Source organism: Molossus molossus, unplaced genomic scaffold, assembly GCF_014108415.1.
Source record: "Molossus molossus isolate mMolMol1 unplaced genomic scaffold, mMolMol1.p scaffold_m16_p_1, whole genome shotgun sequence".
In the NCBI taxonomy this organism is placed as follows: Eukaryota; Metazoa; Chordata; class Mammalia; order Chiroptera; family Molossidae; genus Molossus; species Molossus molossus.
This window is the reverse complement of record NW_023425344.1, coordinates 226587296-226601345: the sequence shown is the minus strand read 5'-3', so window position 1 is coordinate 226601345 and position 14050 is coordinate 226587296. Positions and strand designations below refer to the sequence as shown.

At 41.2% G+C, this 14050-nt stretch overlaps 1 protein-coding gene across 1 annotated transcript in view; it reads right to left on the bottom strand.

Moving 5' to 3' along the window:
• DNAL1 (dynein axonemal light chain 1) overlaps positions 1–11076 on the bottom strand; it is a 40456-nt gene extending 29380 nt beyond the window's left edge. The window contains exons 1-3 of the mRNA XM_036271632.1: positions 11022–11076; positions 3658–3696; positions 1455–1564 (exon numbers count right to left, since the gene is read on the bottom strand). Of these exons, the coding sequence (XP_036127525.1) occupies positions 1455–1564; positions 3658–3696; positions 11022–11024 (152 nt within the window). The 5' untranslated portion in view covers positions 11025–11076. The remainder of the gene's footprint in view (positions 1–1454; positions 1565–3657; positions 3697–11021) is intronic.
• Between the last annotated feature and the right edge of the window lie 2974 nt (positions 11077–14050).

The window sequence follows — 14050 nt, the reverse complement described above, 5'->3', positions numbered from 1 at the left end:
CCTGCAGACCAGAGAGTCCCGGGTTCAGTTCCCACTAGGGGCACATACCAAAAAAAAAAAAAAAAAAAATCTATAAACATCCATCAACTGAGGAATACTATGCAGCCACTAAAACAAAGGAGATCGGGCTACAGATGCTACATTGAGAAGATGTCTATGATATGTAGTTAAGTTTTAAAACCATCTAGCGAAACAATACATTTTATATGATTCCCTTTTGTAAAAAGCAGAACTATATATGTGCATTATGAAGATATTTATTTTTCTCATGTGTTAAATCTCTCAGAAATGTATATTGTAAGAAATCATATGTAATTCTAACCACCCCACACATTCCCCCTGAGGTAACTACTTTTTTTTTTTTTTTTTTAATCCTCACCCGAGGACATTTTTCCATTTTTTGTTCAGATAGAGTGGGAGGGAGAGAGAGAGAAACATCGACGTGAAAGGGACACACTGAGTGGTTGCCACCCGTACAACCCTGCCAGGGCCGGGGACAAACTGCAACAGAGGTACGCGCCCTAAGCAGGAACCGAACCCACAAGTCTCTCTGAACCACAGGTCGACGCTCTAACCGCTGAGCCAAACCTGCCAGGGCAGTAACTACTTTTAATAGTTCATATATATTTATCTAGATTTTTTTTCTATATACTTTTGTTACTTTATTGATGTTTAGAAAGAGAGAGGAAGGGAGAGGGAGAGAGATAGAAACATCGAAGAGAGAGAACATAAATTGGCCGCCTCCTGAATGTCCCCCACTGGGGATCGGGCCCACAACCTGGGCATGTGTCCTGACCGGGAATCGAACCAGCGACCTCTTGGTGCATGGGTTGGCGCTCAACCACTGAGCCACACCAGCCGGGCTCTATATACTTTAATTATATAAAAACAAATTTCTAAAGGAAGCATAATTACACATTCTTAGTCTTCCTTTTTTGACAAAATGTTTAATACCGTAGTAAATTTCATGCAAAAAAATATAATAAAAACTACTCTTATTGAATACTTAATGCATACCTATTCTTTTTTAAAATAGTTTACATATGTCAACTATTTTAACCATCACAACAATCCTGTGAAATAAGTATTATTATAATCCATATTTTACAAACAAGAAACTAAGGTACAAAGATATTAAACGATTTGCCAAATATTACGTAGCCAGAGAGTGGCAGAGCCAAATTTAAAATTCAAAAAGTATGACACTATAACACATAATCATATCTTTCTGATTTGACTTGAAGAGGAATTATTCATTTTTTTCACTTGAAACAGCCGAGTCAATTACTGTACAGTGTAAATTACTGATCAAATCTGCATATTTCCTAGTCATCCCCCACTCCTGAGAATCACTAGTGAAAAACTGAGTTCCTTAAATCTGGGAATATGGTGGGAGAATAACTCTTTAATTGCTGTTTAAACAACTAGAAGAATGAATAAAGACGAGAACTTACTCGCAACTAGCAAGCATGGACAAGGATGCATCCATCTTCTCTATAGGAGGAATCTGGGCATAAAGCTTTATCTCTTTGGCTTCAGATGACTTCTGACTGGTTTTCTCTTCCTGTGATAAAATTAATTTGGAAGATAATGATCCCTGGTTTAATTTTATTTAGTTTTATTTTTTAAATCATCACCCGAGGACATTCTTCCATTTATCTTCAGATAGAGTGGGAGGGAGGTAGGGAAGGAGGGAGGGAGGGAGGGGGAGAGAGAGAGAGAGAGAAACACTGATGTGAGAGAGACACATCAACTGGCAGCCTCCCGTATGAACCTAACCAGGGCCAGGGACCAAACCACAACTGAGCACAGCATGTGCCCTTGACCAGAATTGAACCCGAAACTCTTTGGTCCGACGGCCAAAGCTCTAATCGCTAAGCCAAACCAGCCAGGGCTATTTTTATTTTTTTAAATATGTTTTTATTGCCCAGAGCTGTGGCTCAGTGGTTGAGCATTGACCCATGCACCAAGAAGTCACTGGTTCGATTTTCTGTCAGGGTACATGCCCTGGTTGTGGGTCAAATCCCCAACAGGGGTTATGTAGGAGGTGACCAATGATGTTCTCTCTCATCGATGCATCTATCTCTCTCTCCCTCTCTCTAAAATTAATAAAGAAAAAATAATTAAATATGTCCTTATTGATTTTTTAGAGAGGAAGGGAGAGAGAGAAACATCAGTTGGCTGCCTCCTGCATGCTCCCTACTGAAGATCAAGCCCACAACCCAGGCATGTGCCCTGACCAGGAATCAATCCATGGGACTGACACTCAATCCAGTGAGCCACACCAGCCAGGTGATGATCCCTGGTTTTTGGGGATCAAAATGTCACCCAAGGACATTTTTCTATTTATCTTGAGAGAGAGGGAGGGAGAGAGACAGAGAGAGGGAGAAACATAAACATGAGACACATCGACTGGTTGCCTCCTGCACAACCCCGACCAGGACCGGGGACGAACCACAACCGAAGTACATGCCCTTGACCAGAATTAAACCTGCAACTCATTGGTCTGAGGGCCAATGCTCTAACCACTGAGCAAAACTGGCCAGGGCAGTGATCTCTGGTTTTAATGTGGAGTTGAAGGAGGCCAGAATTTCCCAAGGCTTTTCAATCTTTATTTCAAAACAATTATTAGAATTTAGTAATTCTGTGCATTCTTCACAGTTCACTTACTCACTTTTACTACTGACTCTGATAACCAGGCTTCTACATAGCCAACTAAGATAATTTATTGTTAGGTCCCAACCAAATGGGAAAAAAGGAGAAAAGAAAATAACTAATTTCTGTAATATTTAAAATCCCTTTAGAGCCTATCAATTAATAAACAAAAGCAAACAAAGCAACAAAAACACTTCCTGGGAAGAACTGCTTGCCCCTAAACAACCTTTCCTTAAATATCAGATTCAGATTTGTAAAAGCAACTGTTTTCTTTTCTTTTTTTATCCTTACTTGAGGACATTTTTCCATTTATCTTTAGGCAGGAGAGAGGGGGAGAGAGAGAGAGAGAGAGATAGAAACATCCATGCAATAGAGACACATTGACTGGTCCCCTTCCCTCCCTCGACTTTTTAGAGAGAGAGGGAGGGGGAGAGAGAGAGAAACATTAATGTGAGAGACAGACATCGATCAGCTGCCTCGTATATGCCCCTACTGGGGGTCGAATCCCAAACCAGTGCATGTGCCCTGACAGGAATAGAACCAGGACCTCTCAGTCCATGGGACGATATTCAATCCACTGAGCCACACCGCCTGGGCTTGTCTTTCTTTTTTTATACACAATTCAGTCTGAACTACAACCCAAAAAATACCAAGAATTTTGGAAGATATTCTTTTTATAACACAGTGTATGCTGCCCAATAATATTTTCTAAGTATATCACAACCAAAAAATTAATATTGATACAATCCACTGATTTAAATCAAATATTCCAAATTTCACTTGTACTCATTTGTACATATTGGTGTGAATGTGTCTGTATGGGTGTATTAAGTTCTACACATTTTTATCACCTGTGTAGGTTCATGTATCCTCCACCACAGTCAACACAGCAACATAGTTCCAATACCATGAAGGTCCCTTTTACTGAATGGTCACATTCAAACAACTATCTAAAAATTCTCCTTTTATGGTTTATAAAAGAAGTAAAACTCATATACTCACCCATCTGGCTAGGGCTTCTTTGATTGTTGTTGCTTTTGCCTTAAAAAGAGAAGAAAAAACAAGGCTGTCTTTATTGATGTAATCTGTTGATTCAATTTCATGCAATAATTATTAGCCTTGGTATCTACCATTAAAAAAATTAACTTGTTGCCCTGGCTGGTTTGGTTCAGCGGTTAGAGCATTGGCCCGTGGACCACCAGAGAGTCCTGGGTTGGGTTCCCGCTAAGGGCACGTACCTCGGTTACAGTTCGTCCCTGGCCCTGGTTGAAGTTGTGTGGGTGGCAACCAGTTGATGTGTCTCTCTCACATCAATGTTTCTCTCTCTCTTCCTCTCTCTCTCCCTCCCGCTCTATCTGAAGATATATGCAAAAATGTCCTTGGGTGAAGATAAAAAATTAATTAATTAATTAATTAATTAACTTGTTTCTTTGAGGCTTTATATGCAAAGAGTTTTTTTATTTCCTGAAATCAGGATGATTTATTTAAATACCTCTTCAGGGAAATTAAGGGAATCATGATGTAATGCCCATATATATAACTCTCACTTGGTTTACAAATATATATATATACAGCTTTTGCCCAGATGGTGTGGCTTAGTGGTTGAGAGTCAACCCATGCACCAAAAGGTTGCTGGTTCAATTCTTGGTGAGAGCACATGCCCAGGTTGTAGGCCAAATCCCCAGTGAGGGGCATATAGGAGGTGGCCAATGATGTTCTCTTTCACTGATGTTTCTCTCTCTAAAATTAATAAAGAAAAAATTTTTTTTAAATATATATATAGCTTCTGCTTTGGCCAGTTTGGCTCAGCAGTTGGAACATCAGCCTGTGGACTAGAGAGTCGCAGGTTCAATTCTAGTCAAGGGCATGTAGTACCTCAGCTGCAATTCGATTCCCAGCCCTGGTCAGGGTCGTGCGGGAGGCAACCAAACAATGTGTCTCTCTCACATCGATGTTTCTCTCTCCCCCCCCTCTACCCTCCCTCCCTCCCCCTCTGTGTAAAGATAAATGGAAAAAAATATCCTCAGGTAAGGATTGAATAATAAATAAATATATATATAGCTTGTAATACTTGGTATTAAAATATGTAATTTCATTGATTCTAAGATCTACATCTTCTTTTACTTTTAAAAGAAAAAAATTTTTCCTTTATTGACTTTAGAGAGAGAGGAAGTGAGAGGGAGAGAGAGACAGAAACATCGATAAGAGACAACATCAGATGGCCGCCTCCTACATGCCCCCAACGGGGGATCGGGCCCACAGCCTAGGCACGTGTCCTGACTGGGAGTTGAACCAGCAACCTCTTGGTGCATGAGTTGATGCTCAACCACTGAGCCATACTGGCTGGACTTCTTTTACATTTTAACATCTTTGAAATTCGGATGCCATTTCCAACCAGGAACAATTTATAATTGCAGTGGCCAGGTGGCAGTGGTGAAGTTTTAGAAAACCAATAACCATTTTATCTCATGTACATAGATTCCTTTTTATGTTTACAAAGGATGATATATAATAAAAGTCTATATGCCTAGCCCTGGCTGGTTTGGCTCAGCGGTTAGAGCATCGGCCTGCGGTCCGAAGAGACCGGGGTTCGGTTCCCACTAAGGGCACGTACCTTGGTTGCAGTTTGTCCCTAGCCCTGGTTGGGTCGCAACCACTCCATGTGTCCCTTTCACGTCGATGTTTCTCTCTCTCTCCTTCCCACTCTATCTGAACAAAATATGGAAAAATGTCCTTGGGTGAGGATTAAAAAAAAGAAAAAAAAATCTATATGCCTAAATATGTTTTTTTTTAAGAATATTTTTTTCTTTATTGATTTTTAGAGAGAGAGGAATGAAGAGAGATATAGAAACATCAACAAGAGAGAACATCGATTGGTCACCTCCTGCATGCCCCCCACTGGGGATTTGGCCCACAACCTGGGCATGTGCCCTGACTGGGAATTGAACCGGTGACCTCTTAGTGCATGGGTTCATACTCAGCCACTGAGTCACACCGGCTGGGCATGCCTAAATATGTTTAAAAGAACTCCATCAATAAGTACAAAATAAAAATTCTAAGTGATAAGAAATGTCATAGTTTAATTCCAACTTATTTTTCTTTCTTTGTAGAACATAAAATAATGTGTATTTTATAATTAATAATATCTTAGCTTCCATTTATTATGATATTTAAAGCTTTAAAGATAAGCAAAGAAAGACATCCTTTGGATTACTGCTAGAGTTCCTTAAAAAAGAACCTTAAACAAAAACAAAAGGAAAGTTTGAAAAGTATATAGCATTATGTCTAGAAAGTAAAGACATACTAATAAGTCACCCTTGAATAAAAAAAACTATACATTAAACTAAAATAATAAAATAAAAGACAGAAAGTCAAAATTTGAGAAATACATATAACACTTAAAAGTAAATTTACAGCTTTAAATACATTCATTTGAAAAGACAGAACAAGAGATAGAAAACAAATAAGCTAAGCATTCAAGATATTTGAAAAAGTGCATCACTACAAACCCCAAGAAGGCACAAGAAATACAAAGAAGTCAATGAGAAACAGAGGTGGGAGGGCGGGGCAATAATAAAATGATAAGTTAGTAAGTTAGTTTGTAAATCTCTGGCAAACCTGATTGATCAAAAAAGAGAGATATACAAGTTAAAAATATAAACTGAATAAGGAGAAATAACACAGATACCAAAGGAATTTAAAAAATAAAATATTATAAAATATTAAAGCAAATACATGGTAATAATTTTGAAAAGCTAGACAAAGTATGCATTTCTTAAAAAAAAAGAAAGAAAGAAAAAGAAAAAATGTGCCCGAACTGTCACAAGAAGAATTACAAAATTTTAATGGACCAATAATTATTTAAAACATTAAAAAAACAACTGAATTGTTGAAAGTATTACAGATGTCCTCTTTTTTCCCCACTGACCCCTCCTTCCAGCTCCCACCCACCTCCTGCTTTCCCCAGCCTAATGTTGGTGTCCACTGGTTGTACATACATGCACATGGTTTATCTCTTCCCACCCTTCCCACCCTCCATGTACTGGATATTGTTTAAGCAGCTATTAAATAAAAGTCACAGTATACCCCAGACAAAAAAAAAAAAGACAACTGAAAATGTCCTGGCCTGTTTGGCTCAGTGGTTAGAGCATCAGGCCCCAGACCAAAGGGTCTTGGGTTCAATTCCTGGTCAAGGGCATGTTCCTGGGTTGCAGATTTGATCCCCCACCTGAGTCGGGGCCCTGTGGGAGGTAGTCAATCGACGTGTCTCTCTCACATCAATGTTTTTCTCTCTCCCTCCCTCCTTCCCTCTTTCCCTTCCACTCTATCTAAAAAAAAAAAAAAAATCATTGGAAAATATCCTTGGGTGAGGATTAACAAACAACAACAAAAAGATAACCAAAGAGATTTACCCTCCTTTTCCTCCTCCCCTAAAACTCCAAGCATAATTTTACAAGTGAGTTCTACCATGCTTTCAAGGAACAGATATTCCCTGTTATACAAATTGATTCAGAAACCAGAAAAAGAAGGAAAGCTGCCAACTTATTTTATGAGGCTAGAGTAACTTGATGCTATAATGAGATAAGGAGCCCTCTTTATTTCTCAACACAGATTTGAAAAGCTTGGATATATTAGATCTCCAAAGCCATGGTATATAATGAACATGATCAAGAAATGCTTATCCCAGGAGCATAAAGTTTGTTTAACAACAAAAAAGGTATAAATGTAAATCATTTATTATTGGATTAAAGGGGGTAAATCACATTTATTTCAATAAGTGCAGAAAAGTTGGCAAAAACAAAAACAAAAACATTAACAGGAAATGCACAGAAACTGAAATCCAGATGAGTAACAAGAATATCATAAGGTATTTGAACTCATTAAGAATGGGAGAAATGCAGAATAAAACAATGGAATGCTAAAATATATCCTCAGGCTGGCCAAAGTTGATAGGTTGGTGAGAATGAAGAGAAACGGGAACTCTCATGCATTTCTGAAGGAAGTAAAAACTAGCAAAGCCATTCTGGAAAGCAGTCTGGCAGTGAACAGACCCTATGACTCTGCAATCCCGCTCCTGGGTATATTTCCCAGAGAAATCCTTGCATGGTCCTTAAAAAGACACATATAAGAACACTTTCAAGTTGGAAGCAATCTAGCTGTCTATAAATTGGTTTATAAGGTCACTAGTTCCCCTGTAGAGAGCAGGAATCAAAAACTGAAATGCTTAAAGAACCAATGGGCATCATTAATGGATAAGGCTGGCCATGTAAACAGCCTCTACTTGGCTCTAGAAAACTGTTAATAGGTGGGACTTGAGACAAGAATTACCTTAATATCACATTTCTCCAAATATGAGAACTCTATTAATGGAAGTAACATCCTTATTTTATGTACCATTAAGAAAAAATGTTGCCACAACCATCAAAACGGAAAGGAATCCCACTATATGGGAGACTATAATCGCCAATGATGCATCAGATAAGGGGTTAATTTCCAAAATATATAGTGCTCATACAACTCAACAAAAAGAAGACAAAGAACCCAATTAAAAAATGGGCAGAGGGCCCTGGCTGGTTTGGCTCAGCGGTCAGAGTGTCAGTCAGCCTGTGGTCTGGAGAGACCCAGGTTCGGTTCCTGCTAAGGGCATGTGCCTCGGTTGCAGTTTGTCCCCGGCCCTGGTTGGTCGTGTGGGTGGTAGCCACTCGATGTGTCCCTTTCATGTCGATGTTTCTCTCTGTCTCTCTTCCTCCCACTCTACCTAAACAAAATATCGAAAAATGTCCTCGGGTAAGAATTAAAAAAAAAAAAAAATGGGCAGAGGACCTAAATAGACACCTCTCCAAAAAGGACATACAAATGGCCAAGAGACATATGAAGAAATGCTTAACATCACTAATCCTCAGAGAGATGCAAATTAAAACAACTATGAAGTATCACCTCACACCTGTCAGAATGGCCGTCATCAACAAATCATCAAACAACAAGTGTTGGCGAGGGTATGGAGAAAAGGGGACTCTAGTACACTGCTGGTGGGAATGCAGACTGGTGCAGCCACTGTGGAAAACACTATGGTGTTACCTCAAAAACTTAAAAATTGAACTGTCATTTGACCCAGTGATCCCACTTTTAGGAATATACCCTAAGAAACCTGAAACACCAATCAGAAAGAATATATGTACCCCTATGTTCATAGCAGCACTATTTACAATAGCTAAGATCTAGAAACAACCCAAGTGTTGAGTGGATGAGTGGATTAAAAAGCTGTGGTACATGTACACAATGGAATACTATGCAGCTGTAAGAAAGATCTCTTATCCTTTGAGATGGCATGGAAGGACCTGGAGAGTATTATGCTCAGCGAAACAAGCCAAGCAGAGAAAGACAATATCACATGATCTCACTTATTTGTGGAATATAATGAACCAAAGAAACTGTTGAACAAAATTAACCCAGAGACATAAAGGTGGGGTACAGACTGACAAGCTTCAGAGGAGGGGAGGTTGGGGGGCAAGAGATAAACCACAGAACTTACATGCATGTATGCATGACCAATGAACATAGACAACAAAGTTGGGGATGGGGGAGGGGGAGTAGGGTGTTAATGGGGGAAAAATGAGAAACATCTGTAACAAAAACAAATTAATAAATAAATAAAAAAGAAAAGAAAAAATGCTGCCAATTATGACAGTAATACAAAAATGTTCAATACAAAAATGTAAAAAAAAGTGTCTGATGGTGAAATATAGTATTTCTGATTTTCCAGAGAAGCCAGAAATCTGTTTAGTTGTGAAATATGATCATTTTCAAGACACTGGAAGTTTTATTTTTTTTAAATTAAAAAACTCTGTGGGGCCCAGGCCGGGCAGCTCATTTGGTGAGAGGGTCATCCCAATATGCCAAGGTTGAGGTTGCATCCCTGGTCAGGACACATTCAGGAGTCAACCAATGAATGCATGAATGGGTGATACAACAAATCGATATTTCTTCCTCTCTCTAAAAATCAATCAATAATATATAGATATATGTATCTGAGGAAAGTCCTTTATAAATAAATAACACATTATGTGGACCTGTATTTCCGGAGGTCCCCAGAACTAACAATTTGCAACCTCAGCTAGCTTCATCTAATTACTGGTTCTGATTCTTTATTTGAAGATTTTCAGTAATCCTCATGGTTCATTCATGCTTTCAGGATTTAGAGCTGACTGTTTCTTCACCTGAATATAAATGTAGATTCCAGGACTTTTTACTTTCCTTGGCAATGATTTTAGCTAAATGCCTATGGAATAAAGTAAGGAAGGGAGGGGAACTACTTTAAAAAGAGTGGTATTTAATCTTGTGGTTGAGGGTGGGCATGACTTCCTTATCATTTTAATTTCTTGGGCTCAATTTCTACCCACTTATATAGCATTGGAATCACAAAAGGAAGACAACTAATTATACTTATTCTTCATAAATATCTCCACCAGGCTGGACAATCACATCCTTTGCTAAGTAGATTTGGGTGGGTCTGTAACTAACCAACAGCATTCCTTTTCAAACTACTAGTTGGAACTGCAAGTATGTAAGCAAGACAGTGAACATTTTAAGTAGGAGTTGAGGAGCATCACTAGGTAAAATCATTACTTCATAAAGGTTTTGATTGAGTAGACAGATGATAGATTTCAAATCTAAGGCAGTATTTCTCAAAGTGTGGTGGGGCGCCCTCCAATTTCAGAGTAACTTGAGGTGCACTTTCAAAATGCACATTCTTGAATCCCCCATCATATTAAAAACTCATAATCTGTATTCCAACAACCTCACAGTGCTTAGACCCACTAAAATCATACTTTATGCACACTGAAATTTGAGAAACGGTACCTAATACATTCTATCAGACTGGGTTTTACAGCGTTACCTAATAACTGCACTCGCAGTCATCAGGACGACCTGGGCACATCGCAGGTTTCAAACACTGCTGCAATGGTGACACGCATTCCTCTCGTAACCAGCTTCCCCACTCCATCTCGCCAGCGGAGAAAGTACTTGTACGTAAAAGATATCCTTATTCACCCAACTCCCTTCCATCACCTTCCCGCTCCAATCCGCTCTTTTTCGAGAATTTCCTACACTTTGCCCTCCCTTTTCTTTGCCAGAGTCCCACCACATTATCCCAACCTCTAATCCGCCCCAAACCACCGTGGCCCCAGACCACCCGTCTTCTGTCTCGCCCCAGGCCTGTGACTCCACGGAGCCAGCATCCGCTCCCGGCTCCCTTCAGCTGTTCAGGGACACCCTCCGCCCTCCCAACCCTCTACACTGTACAATCACCCCTTTCCATTTCCAATCTCTTTTCAGCTCTGGCTGCAAGGCCTGAAGGTACTCACCATTCCGGCGGTTGCTACTGTCACTGCTCTGGTTGCTAGGGCCCGCCGGGGTCGGTGCGCGTGCGCACTTCTCGGAGTTCTCAGTGAATCCCTACCCCCGCTGCAGTCCTTTCTCTCCGCCCTCGGGTGGCGCGAGCGGGGCATTGTGGGACGGCTCGGCGGCCACCCGGGTCCTCCTGCCCCGCTGCCAAGTACTCCCAGTAGCAGCCGCGCGCCTGCCGGTGAGACTCGGGGCTGGAGAGCTTGATTGCGCAGAGTGGTTAGAAGATGTGCTTTTCCCTACTGAAAGCAATTTCAGCTGATCTGGAGTGACGTTCCCTACTAAAGTTTAAAATTAAAATCTCCTTGTAACAATTGCCCTTCCCGTAAAAGGACTTGTAAAATTCCCTTTCCCTGCAGATTGCCTTTCCGCGTCCTCTTTGGACTACCTGCTGTAATTCTCCTGGCGATCCCACTGAGGCTGCCCAAGCTAAACTCGGCCGACTTTCTTCAGTTACCTTCCTCCAGGGTGTCAGAGGCAGCTGAAAACATAACATGTAGGTTTCACATAGCCGAGTCTTTTTACTCCCAACTTTCAAATTAGCCCAAAATTGTAAAATACAATTGCTGGAGTGTGGAGAAATGGGATGCAGTTAATACAGCCTTTCTGGAGGGCTGTTGGCAATAAGTATTAAAAGTGTCCGGTTTGGAGCATCCGTCCGTGGTCCAATGAGTGGTGGGTTGGATTCCTGTGGAGGGCATGTTCGGTCAGAGGGCCCTGCGGGAGACAACCAGTAGATGTGTCCCTCTCACCTCTCTCTCTCTCTCTCTCTCTCTCTCTCTCTCTCCTCTCTCTCTCTCTCTCTCTCTCCCCCTCCTACTCTATCTTTAGATGAATGGGAAAAAATGTCCTAGGTGAGAATTTAAAAAATAATAAAAGTGTGGAGGGTTCAGGCTGTGTGGCTCAGTGGATTGAGCCTTGTCCCATGGACTGAGAGGTCTGGGTTTGATTCCCAGTCAGGCCACATGGCTGGGTTGCAGGTTTGATCCCCAGTAGGGCTGTGCAGGAGGCAGGCATGCAGGAGACAACCAATTTGTTGTTTCTCACATTGATGTTTCTCTCTCTAAAAAAAAAAAATAATAAATCAAATAAAAGAAAAAAAATTCCAGCCCTGACTGGTTTGGCTCAGCAGTTAGAGCTTCGGCCTGCGGTCCAGAGAAACCTGCGTTCGGTTCCTGCTAAGGGCGCGTAACTCGGTGTCAGTTTGTCCCCAGCCCTGGTTGGTCCTGCGGATGGCAGCCACTAGATTTGTCCCTTTCACGTCGATGTTTCTCTCTCTTCCTCTCTCTCCTTCCCACTCTATCTGAACAAAAAATGGAAAAATGTCCTCAGGTGAAGATAAAAAAATAAAGAAAAAATTCCAGCCCTGGCCGATTTGGCTCAGCGGTTGGAGCATCAGCCTGCGGACCAGAGAGTCCCGATGTTTCTCTCTCTTTCCTCCCCCCTCCCCCCCGGCTCTCCCTCCTGCTCTATCTGAAGATAAATGCAAAAATGTCCTGGGGGAGGATAAAAAAATAACAAACAAACATATTTTTTTAAAAATTCCTGCTTATCTTTAAAAGGTCTGAGGTGGCGGGAGGTCACATCCATCACGCAAGGCCAATGTAGAGCAAAATGGCTTAATTGCATACACCTAGGTGCAGGCGGGCTGAGCTGAGAAGGATGCAGCCTCGAATTAGGGTTTGGGTGTCGGTTATATACCCTCCTTTTAGTTTCCGGCAGTTCTGCTGATGTACTTTATCTGGCCATTGTCCACCTTGCAGTAGGGCTGGTCTGGTATCTCGTCCAGCATCTGCTGGGTTATCCATTGCCTTGCAGACAATCCAGATAAACTTTATTCCATACTCAACAAAAGGCTGAGCCAAGGTCATGCAAGCAACACAATTTCCACAGTTTCCGCCTTTTGCAAACTTTTACCTATACCCTTTAAAACATTACTAACCCTTTCAATCTTAAAAAAAAAAGTGTGGATGAAAAAGGGGCCACATACTAAACCTGACAAGCTCAGGGGAGGACTGCATGCGGCCTTACAAACTGAGTCCAAAAGTAACCATATACAATGGTTTGAAATAGAAACTTTCTAAATAAAAGCAGGTTGTGGCAGGTAGTCTTGTCCTAGGCCAGTATTGACCCTGAACAAGGTCAATCTTTACTTTAGCTGAGCCTGTCTATTGTCTTTTTGCATCTAGGATAGCATACCTTTGGAATAGTGGGTTAATACCTCCCCCTTTTTTTTTCCAGACTCCTCAGGGCACAACCACTGCACTAGAGCAGAAACTACAAATCCCTTCTGTTATTGTTATAGTGCTAATTGTTGACTGTTAGCTATCCTATACCCACAGATGTAAAAGATGTGTCTGTTTTATTTTAATCCAATCCCAGAGATGTCTCTGCTTTGCTTTCTCTTGTCTCGCTAATCTATCACCAATGAATTTCATGGAACCCCCTTAGGTATTGCCCTTTGATTCTGATGTATAAAATAAGTGGTAAAACTGCCATTTTCTGGAGAATTTTCTCAATCCCTTGAGATTTTTTCTCCTGGCAATTGTTGTCAGTTTGCCTCAAATAAACTCATAAAAAATTCTTACAGTTTGGGACGTTTCTTACACTGACACAAGCTTTCAAAACTTTGCACCTCTGGCCCTGGCTGGTTTGGCTCAGCGGTTTGAGTGTCGGCCCACGAACCAAAGGGTTGCAGGTTTGATTGGGTTGCAGGTTCAATCCAGGGACCCAGTCAGGGTCCTGGGGGAGGCAGCCAATCAATGTGTCTCTCTCACATCGATGTTTCTCTGTCTCCCTCCCTCCCATTCTATCTATATAAAAAAAAAAAAAAAAAAAATCAATGGAGCCCTGGCCAGTTTGGCTCAGCGGTTGGAGCGTCGGCCTGTGGTCCAGAGAGACCGGGGTTCAGTTCCCGCTAAGGGCACGTACTCCGGTTGCAGTTTGTCCCCGGTCCTGGTTGGGTGGTGCGGGTGGCAACCACTCGATG